Genomic DNA, 18422 nt, shown 5'->3' with positions numbered 1-18422 from the left:
TCCCCACAACACTGGGATGAGGAAGAGGCAAAGAGTAATGATGATCACTTCCCACTGTCAGCAGTCTAGCCCTTCCCCAAAATCTATTGGCCAGAGCCAATATAAAAAGGAGGAAAGACTCACTAAGTGTGAGAGAGGTCCCTGGAGGACCTGGCTGCATAAATCCTTTGCTGGAGGAGGAAGGGCTGAATACTGCTGTTCCAAGAGAAGAAAAGGGGAACCCTTGCCTCCCAACTGCCTACGGGGAGCTGGAAAGTACTGGGGGTGTCAAGGAGGCCAGTCTGACCCCTCCAGGAGGAAGGGGATCCCCTGGGCATCAGGAGAGTGCCACAGCCCAGAAGACACTGCAGTCTCCCTCACTAAGGGGGAAACACGATAAAGTGTATTTCTTTGCACAAGTGGGGGGAAGCCCATTGAAGTGTATGGGCAAAAGTAAGAAGGCCTTTGCTGGTGTGAGAAGGCTGGACCTCTCAGCAGAGGCAGCGCAGGAGAAGATGTCGCATTCAGAGGCGTGCAGAAGCTGGACGGAAAAATTGGTGTGGCGGAGCCAAGGGGCTCACCAGCAGAGAGGGTAAGTATTGTTGTGAGAGCAGGCCGGGCCGCATAGATGCTAGGAACCATGGGACGTTTCCGGGGCATACATCAGCTGGAAGAAGCAACGTTACCCTCCCCGGGACCTGAAGGCAAGCAGGCGTGCAGGAGCGTAGCCGCCAGAGAGACATCAAAGCAGTGCCAAGTGGAAGGCATGCAGAAAAGCTACGCTGCGTAAGTGCGTCCGGGACCGGAGATGTCACAGAGCTGGTGAGTCAGCCCAAGCGAAGTGGAGACCCTGGGGCGTTTCGGTGACCGCGCCAAACAGAATTCAACCATTGTAAAGCTGCAGAGACAGAAACAATAAGAAGATTGTTTGTGCGTCAGCAAGGCAGAGTACAAGTCTGTACCTCAATAACATATGAGTGCATGAAGGGCAGATGTGGGGAAAGTTCAAAAGGAACATTGAAACAGATAGATATACCGAAACAAGAAAGTTATATGCAGTTTTGAATGTAAAGAGGAACTGTATTAAATACATGGAAACAAGAAAGGTCCTGGAAGGAGAGTACAACAGACAGCTGGGAGTGCATAAGAAGTCCTGGTAGGGGATTAGACCAGGCAATTGGAAGTGCATAAAGAATCCTGGCAGGGGAGTATACCAGGAAGACTGCAAAGCTACAACAAGTGTCAAGAAAGGACAGTGTTTGTTGAATATAGCAGGCAGTTGAAAGTGCATAAGAAGTCCTGGAGGAGAGTATACCAGGAAATTACAAAACAACAAGAAGTGCCAAGAAAGACTCAAAGAATTATTAGATCAAGAGACATTGCCATACCTTGAAGCATCCCGGGGAAGGGAAACACCCTCTGGAACCAAGAATCTGCTACCTTGGAGAACATTTATGTTGGAGCTGTTTGATTTACAAACACTTTTTGCAAACACCAGGTTAAAGACCCTTCTCACTTCATTATTTTGTTTGTAGTGTTAGGGTCAGGATAGAACGTTTGGACACAAGGAAGGCTTTTAATTTCTGACATCCTGAGACAGACTTCCTTAGTTTTTGGCTTTAGGTAGGGAAACTCCTCTTAGAGCAGGGTCAGAGAGGCATTTTCCCAACCCGTTTACATTACTAAAAGTCTTTAACCAAAAACATGACAACTTTGTCTCCGGCTTTCATTTCTGACCCCTCACAATGCGTATTGCCAATATAACTGTCAGGGAACCTCTGTGGGAAGGAACTTTAATATGCTTCTGTTGTCAAGACATGATATTTCAGAATGGGCATCATGCTAAAAGAGAAAGATTGGTGATTTGACTTTTAAGAATTAGAGACACATTTCACTTTGAAGCTCTTATGTTGCTCTGAAACATAGCGAGAAGAAACATAGATAAGCGAAAAGAGGAGGTAATTATTACAAAATAATTGACCATAATTCATATTTCAGATGGCCCATAGTTTAGCCTTTAGAGGCAGTAGTTATTTTAAGAGAGGCAGATTTATTGTCAACATGCCTACAGGCCCCCCTGAGACCATGCTGAGCAATCTAAAATACATTGCACTGCCCCCATGTTTGGGATAGGTGGCCCTTGCTGAAGCCACCAATTGCTCCTTTTAGGCCACGTCCAGTCCACTTTGGCCAGGACCCCATTCCAGACCCCTGCATCCCCTCGATATTCTATCCCACTTAAAGCACTGGATGACATTATCTGATACCTAAACGTATGAGGGTAATAGCAAATGGTGATCGCCTAGTACATTCGTATACACATGTCACAACTATTAGCTAGACCAGTGCTAGTTTCCTGTAGATGGACTTTTCATGGATCCCCCCTTTACGCTTCTCAAAACATTCCTACTCCAAAATGTAACCTTTGCAGTTTTGTGCACTGCCCTACACCTCAAAGAATTAACATTCAAACATCACCAAGCACAATCTGGACCTCACACTTTTATTGTTGACTGCAGCAATATATATAAAAAAGACAAAATGAAGTGCATCAAATTAATTTGCCACATGAGTGTTGAAATGAAACAAACAAATTACAGTGTCCACAAATGAATGCAGATTATCATTGATTTTTGTGGATATTTGCCAACATTTGCACTATTTCTCTCTGTGTCGCACAGGAGGTCGGTGAGGCACCCGTACATCAGTTTGCGGCAATTGTGTTTTGTATCCAGTCGGTGAACATAGAAACTCGAACATAGACACCGGGCTTCATGGGCTGCGCACATCCAAGACCCCAAGAGGTGACCCCTTGCAGGATGTACTTCTCACCATCGTGACAAACCAGAGGTCCCCCGCTGTCGCCCTGTAGAGAAAACCGAGAAACAGCTCAATACAAATCGACAATGTTCCAGACAATGCTTTGCGGCGCTCCTCTTTAGATTGGGTTTTAAATTTGTCTACGTCAGCTGTGCTTAGTATAACATTGTCTCCCATTCAACTCACAGCTGTGAGAGGCATAGTTTATAGCTCCATGCTGGGCCTAGTTAGCTGTACAGAACAACATCCCTTGCGCTGCTGTGAATATAGAATTGAATGTGGTGCACCATTAGACAAGGCAAATTATATCTTGTTCCTCATGAAACTCAGATACGGCTACTTTTTGTGTTAAGCTCCTGTGTATTTTTCATTTGTGTATCAATGGATGAGGAGAGCAGCCCCTTTCTAGACAAGGTCAGGGAGAGTCACCATGTCCCCCCACGGTCTACCTGTGATAACCTCTCTAAGGAGACGACTGACCATCTGTTTATATTTCTTTCCTTTTGCCAGTACCTTTGGAGATCTCTCCTGAAGCCCACCCGATTCAAAAAGGTGGGAGTGCGTACCAAAAGGGGGGCACTTTGGATGATTTTCCTCCTCTCATCTAAAGCCTACCCCAATGGGTTACTATGCACTTCCTGTGGCATGTCCAAAAGTACGGTTCATGGTACAAGGCCAACACTACCACCAAGCCTAGACTGCAAAGGTCTCCCTAACATGTAATCTTCAGGTCATTCTACAGTGAGGTGGAGTTCGGAAAACGTTTTGATACTGCTCCTGGCTGACTCATGCATTTCTCGTTCTGAGATTGCAATTTGAGTACCACATATATGGTAATGATGTCAATTAGTAACAACAGTCAATAAAATGCCCGGAAACTAGAATTTCCGGTATGCAGTGCTATATGAAGCACAAAGAATTATACTGTTCCATAAATGATCTTTCCAACTAAAATACTGATGAACAGGAGAAATATTTTGGATACTTTTCATTTTATCCTTTTTTTATACTCAGAATTGTTCCTACAATAAATATATTTTTGTCGCCTCGTAGGGGTCCCTCAGCAGCAGGATCTGGGGGGCTTAAAAAAAGCTTGCATTGGCCATTAGACAAATAGCAGATACTAGATTGTGTGAGTTCTGCTTTCATTCATTGCTTTTTTTTAAAGTATTTATTTATTTTTGTATTCTGTGAAAGGCTTGGTACAAGCCATGACACAGTAAGAATACATAAAAAAGAAATTAATTTGTTTTACTATACCAAGTTGGCCATACTGGCCACGTATGAGAACGTCACAAAGTACTCAGAGAACCAGAAAGTGTTGAGCAACTTCTCATAGCAAATTTGGTCTCATAGGCTTTGATATTTCCATCATACCCACAAGAGGCGGGTTAGAGAGAGGAGAAGGCATGTAGAGAGAAAAGTGAAAAGTTGTGCTAAGAAAAAGACAAAGCCTGCTCTGCGGTTTTTGGCGTTGAGGACATGGATTTATCACAGCACAGTTTGCAAGAAAGTCATTTGAAAACCAATGAGGGATCATTTTTACTAACCGCTGTCCAAGCCTTAGACCTCTCCCAACAACATGGTTCCAGTGCCATTTTAGAAGGCCTTCCAGAGACTATCCTGGCACCCCTGCGATGTGTCCTACATGCTGCAGTGCGACTCATCAAAGGACTCTGCAAATTCGACATCTCTCTGACCTTCATCGAACTGCTCTAGCTCCAACTGCTAAAATGTCCTCATCATCTTCAAATCCTTCTGCATCATCTAAAAGGCTGTATCCCTGAAATGCCCCAATCTACCTGACTGAGAAACTCAGCATCTACGGAGGCCTGCAGACCACCAAAAGTAAGGATATGTGCAGACTTGATCTCCGGCTGTGCAGAAAGGAAATAACTAGAAGACAGGCCTTCTCTGCCTATGCCCCCAGGCCCTTGCACCTACTCCCCATCAACACCAGACTCACTCCCTTGGTTCTACATTTCCGGAAAGGAGCACAAGACTCTCCTCTTCTAGGAATGGCTACTCCCTAACACCAAGGTCCCAACAATCTCCACTCCCCACCCAATATGAGACTGGGTGATCTGCCTCCTCCTTTTTCCTCTCTTGGTGGCTTGTAGATCCTTTGCTGACAAATTGCCTGTTCTCTCCCTCTCCCATAGTTTGCTCCCTGCTTCTATGTATCTCTGCTTCCCTCACCTTGTCCTTTCCCCTATGATTTGTAAACCACTCCATTGCTTCCTGAGCTATGACCATGCTCAATAAATACCCTAATAACAATTACAGTTTGCAATAATTGTATACATTGTGCACAATGTTAAAGCATTTCACTAAAGTAATGTGAACATTGAGGAACATGAAGAATGTAATAATTGATCAAAAAAACACATTTGTCAAATGCATATAGAATGCTCAATACATTATTGTGCTGAAATAGATCACTATACATTGTTGGTGGTAATTTACATACATCCGTCTCTGAGTTTAATATTGCGCACATATGAATTGTCAATTAAAAAATAGAAACTTGAACTTGGCAAAGTCGACTTTAGGTAGAAGCACAGGTCAAAAATAATGAACCGATGTCCTTTTTTTAGAGGGTTGATGTTTAAAGGGTTGACTTTTGGAAGTTTACTTGTAGGCTATTTCAATTAAAAAATAGAAAATTGAACTTGGAAAAGTCGACTTTTAGCTGTCTAACATTATATCAATTCACATTTGGATGTCAGCTTTTTGAGCCATTTTACGTTTTGACTTAGAGCACAGTTAGGGAGAAATGGCATACGAGGAGGGACTTAACCTGAATTGCAGATGGGGTAAGCAGCTTAACTTTACAGAGCGACCCCATTTACATTTTCATTTTTTAAAAATCGTTTTTGTTGCAGTCCAGCACTGCCTGCCCCTTTCCGCTCGTCTTTGCTACCTGTTTCCTGGCCCTTGAGACCCCCTCCTCCATCCACGGCAACAAAGCGCTGATTGGCCAGTGCAGTCCTCGGTCAGAGTCAGACAGGACCTAGGCCCTGCACGCAAGAATCCACAGGCACTTGGCCTGAATTGCAGTGGAGTAAGCAGCTTAGGTCTAGAGAGCGACCCCATTTTTGTTTTCATTTCAACAAATTCGTTTTTGTTGCACCTCCCCTTTCCCTCTCCTCTTTGCTGCCCACTTCCTGGTCCTTGAGACCCCCACCACAATCCACAGCAACGGCACATTGTTTGGCCAGTGCAGCCTTCACTCAGATGCAGGTAGGGGCTAGGCCCTGCTTGCAGGGATCCACAGGCACATGGCCTGAATTGCAGTGGCATAAGAAGCTTAGCTCTACAGAGTGAATCCATTTTCATTGTCATTTCAACAGATATGTTTTTGCGCGCTCCAGCGCCACCTCCCCTTTCCCGTTCCTATTTGCTGCCTGCTCCCTGCTCCTTGAGAACCTAGCCTCCATCCACAGCAATGGAGCCCTGACTGGCCGGTGCTGCCTTCACTTAGAGGCAGGCAGGCGCAAGGACCTGCACGCAAGGATCCACAGGCATTTGGCCTGAATTGCAGTGGGTTAAGCAGCTTAACTCTACAGAGCGAAGCCATTTTCAATTTTCATTTCAACAAATTTGTTTTTGTTGTGTTCCAGCGCCACCTCCCCTTTCCCGCTCCTCTTTGCTGCCCGCTTCCTGGTCCTTGAGACCCTTGGCTCCATCCATGGCAACAGAGCGCTGATTGGCCTTCTGCCACCCTATGTGACCCAGAAGACCTCTTCAGCAACAGTTCTAGGGCAGCCTTTGGCAGCTCTCGGATAAGGGCCTAGAGGCAAAGGGCAGCTCCCGAAGAAGCAGCTCCAGATCATGTCGGTCTGTGTTAGCCTGTGTGGCCTACAGCCATCTACCAAGAGCTACCAACAATAAGTGAGACTCTGGGCAGGAGGTGCAGCCATCACTCCTCCCCACTAAACTGACCATCCTACATTTCATTATTCTATCCTATTCTCTAATAGCTGGTTGTCTGATGCGCCCACCCCAAAGTTTGTATGGTAATCTCACCTTGCTTTTAGCTTGATTGTGTCTAGTTAGCCATATCTCACATTTAGAGTGATTGTTTTGATAAACCAAACATTTTAAGTGTTGACGCATTTACCGTTGTGCCCCCATTTTAGGCCATGCTCCCTCCATCCAGGTGTGACAAATCTAGGTGTTAGTACATTTAGGCGAATTTATTAAATTAGCCATATCCCACTCTTAGGCGAATTGTGTTCTAGCCCTATATGATTTTAGACCAACTGTGTTAGTTAGCCATAACTAACACAGTTGGACCCACACTGCACCACAGCCCTGACTGCCTCCTCACAGAACGCCCTGCAACTCTCTGTCTGAACACTTCCACAAAACAACCCTAGGCAGGATGGCCAACCTCATTGCCAACTCTCCCTCTTGTCCTCCCACTTTACACCTGCTCTACCAGACCAAACCTTCCTCTACCCGAGAACCCTTCTTTCTGCTCTTTCAACCCTATCTCGACGGAGGAGTTCATGAAACTGCTTTCCGTCAGCTGACCCTCATGCTTACCACTTGATCTTTGACCCGCTTCTCTGCTCACAGAAATCTTCACCTGTGCCGTGAATTGCAAGGTCCATTCTCAACTACTCCCTCACCTCTGGCAAATTCCCAGACTCAATGGAGTTGGACCTAACTCTGTCTCACCACATCAACAATACATCTAAAACCTGCATTTCCACCTTTATTATCCTGAAGGGTATCTTCCCTCACCTTACCTACCCGAACAGACTGGCTGCCATTATGTCCATTGTCATTTCAAGACTTGACTATGCAAACCCCCTCTACCTGGATGCACCGACCTACCAGTTAAACAAGCTCCAAAGAGTACAAAACTCAGCTGCCAGACTTTGTCTCAAATTGGGACGAAGGGACTACATCTCACCGGCTCTCCGCACCCTACACTGGCTCCCAATTGGATGCACGGCCACCTTCAAATTCCTATTTATTACCCATCGAGTGCTGCACAAAGCAGGCCCCAAATTCCTACAATAACGATTACGCCTTACCACCCAACTCGCACCCATAGGTCAAGCATTTCCCTCCTCCTAGTGGTCCACACCTCCAATTTGGCCAGGATCGGAGGGTCAGCCTGCTTAACCCTAGCGCCAACTCTGTGGAACTCACTGCCTCCCCGTATTAGACACAGCGAAGACTACATGCTTTCTTTGCCTAAAACATATAAGGCAATGCAGTGAACCACCCGAACAACCACCACGACCAACGCCTGCTGCGGTATCTGGCCAATGACAGACCCTGTTGTAGACCGTCAGGCCTGACAATATCTTAACTCCACTGCCTAGAGCCTTTGCCCAGACTTGAAACCTGAATCGTAGCGGCACCCATGTACCTGAAAGAATGTATTCATCACCTTATCCGCAGGAAATCCATACGCTCTGAGGCCTAGAGTTATCTATCGCCATCAACCAGGGGTGATTGTGCTAAACTAGCAACCAAAGCACCAATAACACTCATGAGCTTGATCAAGACTAAGCAATTATGCACTACACTTTCAGTCCAAGAAGGCACATACCTGCTAATTCTACGCATCTGGAAATCCAAGAGCAGAGCTAGATACCTAATGGCCATCTGGCCGTTATTCTGCTAATCACACCTACCAGTGAATGTATTAGCAGAACTACCTACCGGTAATGTGTCTAGCAGAACTAGCAACCCATGCACTAATAGCACTTATGAACTTGATCATTGCCCTGTAATTTTGCACTATGCTATCAGTCCAGAAAATGACTGGCTTGCTAATCCTACACATCTGGAAATCCCTGTGAGGAATTGTATAACAAGGAATGTTCTACCGCTTTGCTAATCCCAATTTACTGGAAATGGCCCAGTCGAACTACCTATCAGGGATTCTATTTAGCAGAACTGCTGACCAAGAACGTTGCTAACACCCATACAGAAACAACATGAGTTTTGGGACTCAGGTCAACCTTTGCCAAACAAGCTGACCCTTAAAGAAACAGGGAGATACCACGCCCTTGACAGGCACTGGAAGCTCAACAGGAACAAGGTCCTCCTGGAAAAACACAGACACCCAAACACACCAGTATGCTAACTCTTGGCTCTGCACCAACAAACAATAGAATGCAGCTACACCACTCAATTAATTTGACCTAACTGCACAAATACTTACACACCTCCACGTTCACCTCAGCAGTCTTTGCAACACAGGTATACCCCTCTAAATCGGCCTAGCTGCACACATAACGTCTTTCTCAAGCACCAATGCCACCAGAATGCAAATACCATAGTCCACTGGTCTTGCTGCACACATTCTACTGATCTTACACAACAATCGCATCACATCTAGAATTATTATGCAGCTACACACCACCTATTGTACACTGGCTGCACACATACCGAGTTCACCCAAGCATGTTTTACAACACCACTCTCTCTGCTGAGCTGGACTGCGGTCCCCGAGGGCATTCAACCCACAGCGCTTTGGAATCATACCAATGGTAAATGGCGCTAGACAAATTCCCAATACCAACATAACATAACATACATCACACTTAGGCAAACTGTGTGGGTCTGCCTTGTTTTGTATTTGGGCCAACTGTGCTAACCATATTTCACTCTTGGTTTATTTATTTATTTATTTATTTATTTATTTTTTAACATTTATAAAGCGCTCACACAGCCCGCAGGCATCGAGGCGCTGTTACAAGAATGGTTTGTGTTTCTTAGTTGCTAATTGTGTATTTTTTTTGTTTTTTGTCTTAGTTACGTATTTATAACGCGCTTAAACACTCAGAGATTTCTAAGCGCGGACCCGGGGATCGACCCTGTGTTGCTTCGTGTCGTCTTGCTTCCAAGACGCGCACGCTGCCGCTGATCTATCCTCCCGGGACACTTACTGCCTTACTGCCTAAATAGATTATAGTCTGATGCATGTTACCTTCAGCTGTATGGTAACCATTCATCACATCTAGGCCAATTGTGCTAGTTAGCCATATCCCACATTTAGTCCAACTGTGTCACTACCTATAACATACTTCAGTACTTCTGATGTAGGTATTTAATGCACTTACCATGTCTCCTATACGTATTCTGATTTAGTTTCCTGCAACAACAGGTGAGCTTGCCCAAGTATGTATTTAATGCACCTACTATGCCGCTTATATGTACTCTGACGTAGTTTCCAGCAACAAGAGGTGAGCTTGCCCAAGTATGTACTTAAAGCACCTACCATGTCTCTTATATGTACTCTGACGTAGTTCCCTGCAACAAGAGGTGAGCTTGCCCAAGTATTTATCTAATGCACCTACCATGTTTCTTATATGTACTCTGATGTGGTTCCAAGCAACAAGATGTGAGCTTGCCCAAGTATGTATTTAATGCACCTAGCATGTCTCCTATATGTACTCTGATGTAGTTCCTCGCAACAAGAGTTGAGTTTGCCTAAGTATGTATTTAATGCACCTACCATGTCTCTAATATGTACTTTGATGTTGTTCACCGCAACAAGAGGTGAGCTTGCCCAAGTATGTATTTAATGCACCTACCATGTCTCCTGTGTACTCTGATGTAGTTCACCACAACAAGAGTTGAGTTTGCCTAAGTATGTATTAAATGCACCTACCATGTCTCCTATATGTACTCTGATGTAGTTCCTCGCAACAAGAGTTGAGTTTGCCTAAGTATGTATTTAAAGCACCTACCATGTTTCTTATATGTACTCCGATATAGTTCCCCGCAACAAGAGATGAGCTTGCCCAAGTATGTATTTAACACACCTACCATTTCTCCTTTATGTACTCTGATGTAGCTCACAGTAACAAGAGGTGAGCTTTCCTAAGTATGTATCTTGCACTATACAGGTCCATGATATGCCTGCCCTATTACCTCTGTAACCTGTTGGCTTCATGCACCTATTGTAACCATATTTTTAAGTGAAAGTGCCTAGATGTCTCTGGGCTTTGTGGGCTATATAAATAATACAAATAAAAATACTTATGGTGGAATACAGGGGTAGGAAATGTGATGCACTTAGATGGATTTTTCAGGGGTGGGAGATGGGACACACTTAGTTGAATTTTCAGGGGGGAGGTGTGCCGCACTTAGATGAACTCTCAGGACTTCCAGCAACAACCCATACTAAAAATGTAACTATTCTGCAACTCTGAACTCAACACAATCCTACCTCTACAGTGCCACAATCTGTACGTACGTCATATCGCTGCAACAACAAAAAAATCCACCTTTTCGTTCCTTGGAGCCTGGTGAGCGCGGTCGCTAGTTAATTGCAATTTTCCACCTGTTCTGTGGCATCTGTGGTCCCCCTGCCCCCTAGTTAGCCCCCTTGTTTCCCACTCCCTCCCCACACCCATTTCCTGCTTCTCCGGCCCTCCCGCCTCCCGTTCCCACCCACTCCCCTATCATTGGTCCATCCAATCTTGTGTAGCGAGTATACAGACTCGCGTGCCTGCACCGGTTCTTTTTGTTCCTTGGAGACTGGTGAGCGTGGTTGCTAGTTAATTGTAATTTTCCACCTATTCTGTGGCATCTGTGGTCCCCCTGTCCCCTAGTTATCCCCCTTGTCTCCCACTCCCTCCCCGCACCCATTTCCTGCTTCTCCGGCCCTCCCGCCTCCCGTTCCCACCCACCCCCCTATCATTGGTCCATCCAATCTTGTGTAGCGAGTATACAGACTCGCATGCCTGCACCGGTTCTTTTTGTTCCTTGGAGCCTGGTGAGCGCGGTTGCTAGTTAATTGCAATTGTCCACCTGTTCTGTGGCATCTGTGGTCCCCCTGTCCCCTAGTTATCCCCCTTGTCTCCCACTCCCTCCCCGCACCCATTTCCTGCTTCTCCGGCCCCCCGCCTCCCGTTCCCCCCCACCCCCTCCTCTCATTGGTCCTGACAAGAGGACTTCCCGGCAGCCCATCGGCTAAGGACCCAAGGCAAAGGACGGCTTCTTCAGTGACGGCTCCAGGTTGTATCTGCAGGTATCCGCAGGAGAAGCAAGAAGACGAAAATAAGTAAATGTGGCAAGGGCAGGGACAGAAGCAATTACTTCAAGCCATACTACCCTACCACTCAGCCCTAGATGCTTAACTATTGTAAAAATCTCCATACTATGATATCATTGCACTATTGAGTTCTCCTTTGCAGCATGCCTGTGGTATGGTTGCACTTATAAAGCGGGAATTCATTGTTGACTTTAGAGGTGTGCCTAATATCCTCACTGTGCAAAGTTGAATTTAGAAGTGTGCCCAATAGCCTGGACTGGTGGACTTTAGACGTGTGTCTAATACCCTCTCTGTGCAAAGTTGAACTTAGAAATGTGCCTAATATCCTCTCTGTGCAAAGTTGAACCTAGAAGTGCCTAATATCCACTCTGTGAAAAGTTGAATTTAGAAGTGTGCCTAGTACCCTCCCTGTGGAAAGTTGAATTTAGAAGTGTGCCTAATATCCTAATATCCTCACTGTGCAAAGTTGAATTTAGAAGTGTGCCCAGTAGCCTGGACTGGTGCACTTTAGACGTGTGCCTAATACCCTCCCTGTGGAAAGTCTATTTTAGAACTTTGTCTAATACCCTCTCTATGCAAAGTTGAACTTACAAATGTGCCTAATATCCTCTCTGTGCAAAGTTGAACCTAGAAGTGCCTAATATCCACTCTGTGAAAAGTTGAATTTAGAAGTGTGCCTAATATCCTCTCTATGCAAAGTTGAACCTAGAAGTGTGCCTAATATCCTCTCTCTGCACAGTTGAACCTAGAGGTGTGCCTAATATCCACCCTGTGCAAAGTTGTATTTATAAGTATGCCTAATACCCTCTCAGTGCAAAGTTGAATTTAGAAGTGTGCCTAATATCCTCCATGTAGAAAGCTGAATTTTGAAGTGTGCCTAATATCCTCCCCATGAAAACCTGAACCTAGAAGTGTGCCTAATTATCCTCCCTGTGCAAAGTTGAATTTAGATTTGTGCATAATATCCTCCTTGTGCAAAACCAAACTTAGAAGTGTGCCTAATATCCTGTCTGTGCAAAGTTGAATTTAGAAGTGTGCCTAATAGCGTGCCCTGGCTGACCTTAGAAGTGTTCCTAGTTAGTTGAACCCTGAAACCTTCAATAATATCACAGTTACTTATCATGAGTGTACCCGATCCACAGAGGACTAGCGGAAACGACCGCTGTGAACCGCCCCCCCTCCTGTCAACCCTGCGTCCCGTCCCAGCCCCCCCAAATCCTCCCTCCCTCCACCACATCCCCCACCCTGCCCCTTTCCAAACACCAAGCCAGAGGTGCACGTTGGCAAGCCACCCACGCTACTACCACGGCTATCCTGAACCTCTCCACCGAGCAGCCTGCTATGAGCATACCTGCTCCCCTCACTAGCCTTGCAGGCACCCCCTGCCCAGCACTCATGCACCCCACGCTTTTCCCAACAACCCCCACCCTCATCCCACACCGACCACACTCCTTCCCCTCCCTAGAAACTGCATGCAGAGCCCTAGCAAGAATGGAAGCCTCATCTCTCGCCCCCTCTAATCCCCCTACCCTCTCACACACACCAATCGCAACAAATACACTAAAGAGGAAACGTACCTGGTCCCCCTCAATCTCTCAGCACTCATCGCCTCCCCTGTCTCGACCCACCTCCTCATCCCCCCACTCTCCACCCTCCCGCCATGTCTCACCTTACCTAAAACCCCTTGCCCTTGACTTTTCACCGACCACAACTGAAACTACTAACCCCACACACCCCACCGCCAAACCCCTCGTGCCAAACCCAATCATCCCAACACACGCGTTCAACCACTCCCACCCGAAACCCACCAACTCCACTGCTCACCCACTATTCCCATAGGCCATCAACCACCCCTCCCCTCTCGCTCTCCAGTCTCCACCCTCTCCCACCCCACCCCCATCTCTGCAGCTCCAACATCAACCTCTTCTACCAAAGTGAATTTCATCCTATTTATTGCTCGATCCGTAGCAAAAAACAGACACAGCATCTTTGACCTCCTCGCCTCTGACAAACCAGACCTGGTCTTCATCACCGAAACCTGGTTCTCTGATGACTTCGCCCCTATCGCCAATGAAGCCTTCCCCCCCAACTACTCCCTCATCCCATTGAACCATCCCTCTAGAGGAGGAGGAATAGCTTTTGCCTTCAAGTCTCACTTCCACGCCTCAATCATCGACAACCAACCTTCCATTTCTTCCTGCGAATCACTCCTCGTTAAACTATCCCTTTCCCCCTCGTTCTCCCACAGCTTCCTAATAATCTACAGACCTCCTGGATACGATAGACAATTCTCAAACAACCTCTGCGACTCTATTGCCACCATCCAACTATACCATCCCAACCTCACCCTTCTAGGTGATTTTAACATATGGCTGGACATTCCCACCAACCCTATGACACACTCTCTGGTTGACGGCCTAGACGCAATTAACCTCCAACCCCACACAAACGGCCCGACTCACTACAAAGGACACACTCTTGATGCCATCTTCAGCTCCCACAACCTGATACAGCTAAACCCCCCACCCCTATCATCTGGTCCGATCACTTCATTGTTTCTTTCGCCTCTCGCTCTCCCAACCCTCTTCCCGTACTTGAACCTGAACCTCCGAATCTTCGCAAATGCTGGAAGAAATTAATAATCCTTTCGGATCTAACCGACGCACTCCTCCAGTCTCCCCCGCCTACCTGCCTACTCAATAATCAATTAACCCCCAATGCCTTTGACTCATGGCTCAACACGGCACAAATGCACCCTCTTGCAAACCATCAGCCCGCCGTGGCCTCTTTCCTAGATGGTTCACACCTGAGTTGAAGACCAGTAAACAACTATATAAATACCTAGAACGCAAATGGCGGAAGGAAAAAACTCCTCTGAGCAGATCCACCTTAGCCCGGCACCTTCATCAGTACAAGGCTGAAATCCGAAAAGCAAAAAAAAGCCCATTACAACTCCCGAATCCTAAACTGTAAAGACTTCACAAAATCATCACCGAATTCACCAAACCATCATGCATCACCACCGCCGCGACCGCCTCACAATCACTGTGCGACTCTCTCTCCACTTTTACACTACAGCTCTCGAAAGAACAAACGCTCTAACCAACAAACTAGCTCGCTTACACCCACCAGGCAACCCACCCGCCTTACCGGCCAAGCCTCCGCCTGTGACCACTACTCAACCAACGTTCGACTCCTTTAGTCCAATACCTGCCGACCGATTTCTCAAACTTCTCTCTGCCCGCAAACCTTCCGGCTCTCTGCTAGACCCTTGCCCGGCCTCAACCCTCAAAGAAATGTTCGCTTTGACCTGTGCAGGAGAACACGCGAGAACCATCATAAATGACTCCCTTTCCTCAGGAATTTTTCCCGACGCATTCAAAACAGTTCATGTCAAACCTCTAATAAAAAAACCTTCCCTCGACACCCTTGAGCCCAAAAACTACCGCCCCATCTCTAACACCAGGTTCCTCACCAAACTCATCGACCGAACCGCCTACTCCCAACTAAATGCATTTGTCGAAGCCAATAATCTCCTAGACCCCGCTCAATCAGGTTTCAGAGCCCGACACGGAACTGAAATCACCCTAACCTCAATCTGGGATGACCTTAAAAACACAGCACAGTCTGCGGGTTAGGCCACATCAATCCTCCTTGACCTATCCGCCGCTTTCGACACAATCAATCACTCAATCCTTCTTGACCGCCTCCACTCCCTAGGAATTCGTGGAACCGCTCTCAAATGGATAGCATCCTTCCTCAAAAACAGGAATCAAATAACCCTACTCTCAACCTATTCCTCCCAAGTTCGACCAGTTGACACCGGAGTTCCACAAGGAGCATGCCTATCAGCCCTCCTGTTCAATCTCTACATAGCCACCCTCCCACGAATAATTTGCATGCACAACATCCTGTGCTACAACTACGCCGATGACACTCAGCTAATTCTGAAACTCCTGAAATCAAAACCCAACTGCTGACCTGACCTTGCTTCCTGCCTCCTCGACATAGAGGTCTGGATGACCACAAACCACCTCTTGCTAAACCCCTCCAAAACCGAAATCATGGTATGTGGCAACACCAAACTTCTTCCACACCCACTACCCTGGCCATCTGCCATGGGCAACTCACTGACCCCCTCTAAATCAGTAAAAATCCTTGGATGCGTCCTAGATTCTGACCTAACACTCTCGTGCCAAGTCAACAACGTCTCAAAGTCCTGCCACTACCACCTTAAAACTCTTAAACTCTTACCTCTCCTTTCCAAACAGACTCTCCGCTGTCCAATCAATTGTTATATCAAGACTGTACTACGCTAACCCCCTCTACCTCGGAGTCCACGCATACCTACTGACTAAACTACAAAGAGCACAAAACGCTGCTGCCAAACTCCTACTAGCGCTTGGCCCGAGAGACCACATTTCCCCAGCCCTCAAAACTCTGCACTGGCTTCCGGTCACCCGAAGGGTGACTTTCAAAACCTTATGCATTTCTCACCAAGCGCTGCACAAAACCGGACCACAATATCAAGACAAACTGAAACCCTAACACCCTGCACATACTCTAAGATCTAGCTCAGCAGGCCTCCTAGTCATACCAAAAACAAACTCAGTCAGATTAGGCGGATCATCATTCTCAGCCTTGGCCCCCACGCTGTGGAACACACTCCCACCCTACATTCGACTCACTGAAGACCTCATGTCTTTCCGCAAATTGCTGAAAACTTGGCTTTTCCCCTAAAACCGACCCCGAACTCAATCTAACTCAAACTGGATAACAGCATCTCAAAGACGTTCCCAAAATACTAGATCATAAATATCAATGCAGCATCATGATCCGGGCATGAAATCATAAACTAATAACCTCTACTGATTAGCTAAAAAGGACAGACAAAATAGATTGAGTAAAAACGATCAAACCTGTGAAGTAAATAAAAAGAATAAGCTGTATGAAGACAGTAATGCGGCTGAAATTAACGAAATAGACAAATAAATGCAATGGACAAAAGGACCAATGTGGACGTGAGGAATAAAGAGAATAACAACTTGTCAACTAACCCAAACGACTAGATATTAATTAACATTAAAACAAAAAGCAATACAGCATCATGAACCAAGGAAAAATCGAAAACTAATAACCTCTAACGTAATCTAATAAAGACAAACAGAATGGAATGAATAAACCAGATCAAAGCAGTGAAACAGATAAAAAAAAAACAATCTGTAGGTAAGCAGTAAAGCGGCTGACATTAATGAAATGAATGAAATGATTGCAATGGCGAAGGAAACTAAATGAACAAAAAGAATAAAATGAAGAGGATCGATTGATGAATTCAGGAGAGGGATCAGTGCACAGACAGATGGCATGGAATGTATGAGTGCATGGTATGAATGGAAAGTAGAAAATAGACGATTGGAGTAGATGAGACGGATGTAGTGCATAGGACTGATCGAGAGCATGAAACAAATTGAATGCCATGGGCTGAACCGATTTATGTAGGATTAATGAACGAAGTGAAGGAGCGGATGAAGTAGGTGGAGCGGATGAGTGCATTGAACGGATGAATGCGTTGTGCAGATGAATGTGTAGAGCAGATAAGTATTTAGAGCTGATGAATGTGTAGAACGGATGAATGTGTAGAACGGATGAATGTGTAGAGCGGATGAGTGTGTAAAGCGGACGAGTTGTGTAGAACGGTGAGTGTGTAGAACGAATGAGTGTGTAAAGCGGACGAGTTGTGTAGAACAGATGAGTGTGTAGAACGGATGAGTGTGTAGAGCGGACGGGTGCGTAGAGCGGATGAGTGTGTAGAGCGAATGAGTGTGTAGAGTGGGTGAGTGTATAGTGCGGGTGAGTGCGTATTGCGGGTGAGTGCGTAGAGTGGATGAGTGCGTAGAGCGGATGAGTGCAAAGAGCGGATGAGTACATAGAGCAGATAAATGTGTAGAGCGGGTGAATGTGTAGAGCGGATGAGTGCCTAGAATGGATGAGTGCTAGAGTGGGTCAATGCGTAGAGCGGATGAGTGCCTAGAACGGATGAGTGCGTAGAGCGGATGAGTGCGTAGTGCAGGTGAGTGCGTAGAGCGGGCGAGTGTGTAGAGCAGACAAGTGGGCAGAGCGGTTGAGCGCCTAGAGCAGACGAGTTCGTTGAGCGGATGAGTGCGTAGAGCGGATGATTGCATAGAGCGGTTGAGTGTGTAGAGCGGTTGATTGCGTAGAGCGGGTGAATGCGTAGAGTGGATGAGTCCTTAGAACGGATGAGTGCGGAGGGCGGATGAGTGCGGAGAGCGGATGAGTGCGGTGAGCGGAAGAGTGCGTAAAATGGGTGATTGCATAGAGCGGATGACTGTGTAGAGCGGATGATTGTGTAGAGCAGATGATTGTGTAGAGCTGATGATTGCGTAGAGCGGATGAGTGCGTTAAGCCGATGATTGCGTAGAGCGGGTGAATGCGTAGAGCAGATGAGTCCCTAGAACGGATGAGTGCAGAGAGCGGATGAGTGCAGTGAGCGGATGAGTGCGTAGAGAGGATGAGTGCGTAGAGAGGCTGAGTGCGTAAAGCGGATGAGTGCGTAGAGCGGATGAGTGCGTGG

The 18422-nt window shown here is 46.4% G+C and overlaps 1 protein-coding gene across 1 annotated transcript in view; it reads right to left on the bottom strand.

The window, feature by feature from the left end:
- Positions 1-2461: 2461 nt before the first annotated feature.
- The window catches only part of PLG (plasminogen), a 372393-nt gene continuing 356432 nt past the window's right edge, over positions 2462-18422 (bottom strand). Inside the window, exon 20 of the mRNA XM_069607701.1 lies at positions 2462-2845. Within this exon, the coding sequence (XP_069463802.1) occupies positions 2684-2845 (162 nt within the window). The 3' untranslated portion in view covers positions 2462-2683. The remainder of the gene's footprint in view (positions 2846-18422) is intronic.

This window comes from Ambystoma mexicanum, chromosome 4q (assembly GCF_040938575.1).
Source record: "Ambystoma mexicanum isolate Mex_15411 chromosome 4q, UKY_AmexF1_1, whole genome shotgun sequence".
NCBI lineage: Eukaryota > Metazoa > Chordata > Amphibia > Caudata > Ambystomatidae > Ambystoma > Ambystoma mexicanum.
Note: the sequence above shows the minus strand (reverse complement) of the source record. Positions and strands in the feature narration are given on the sequence as shown.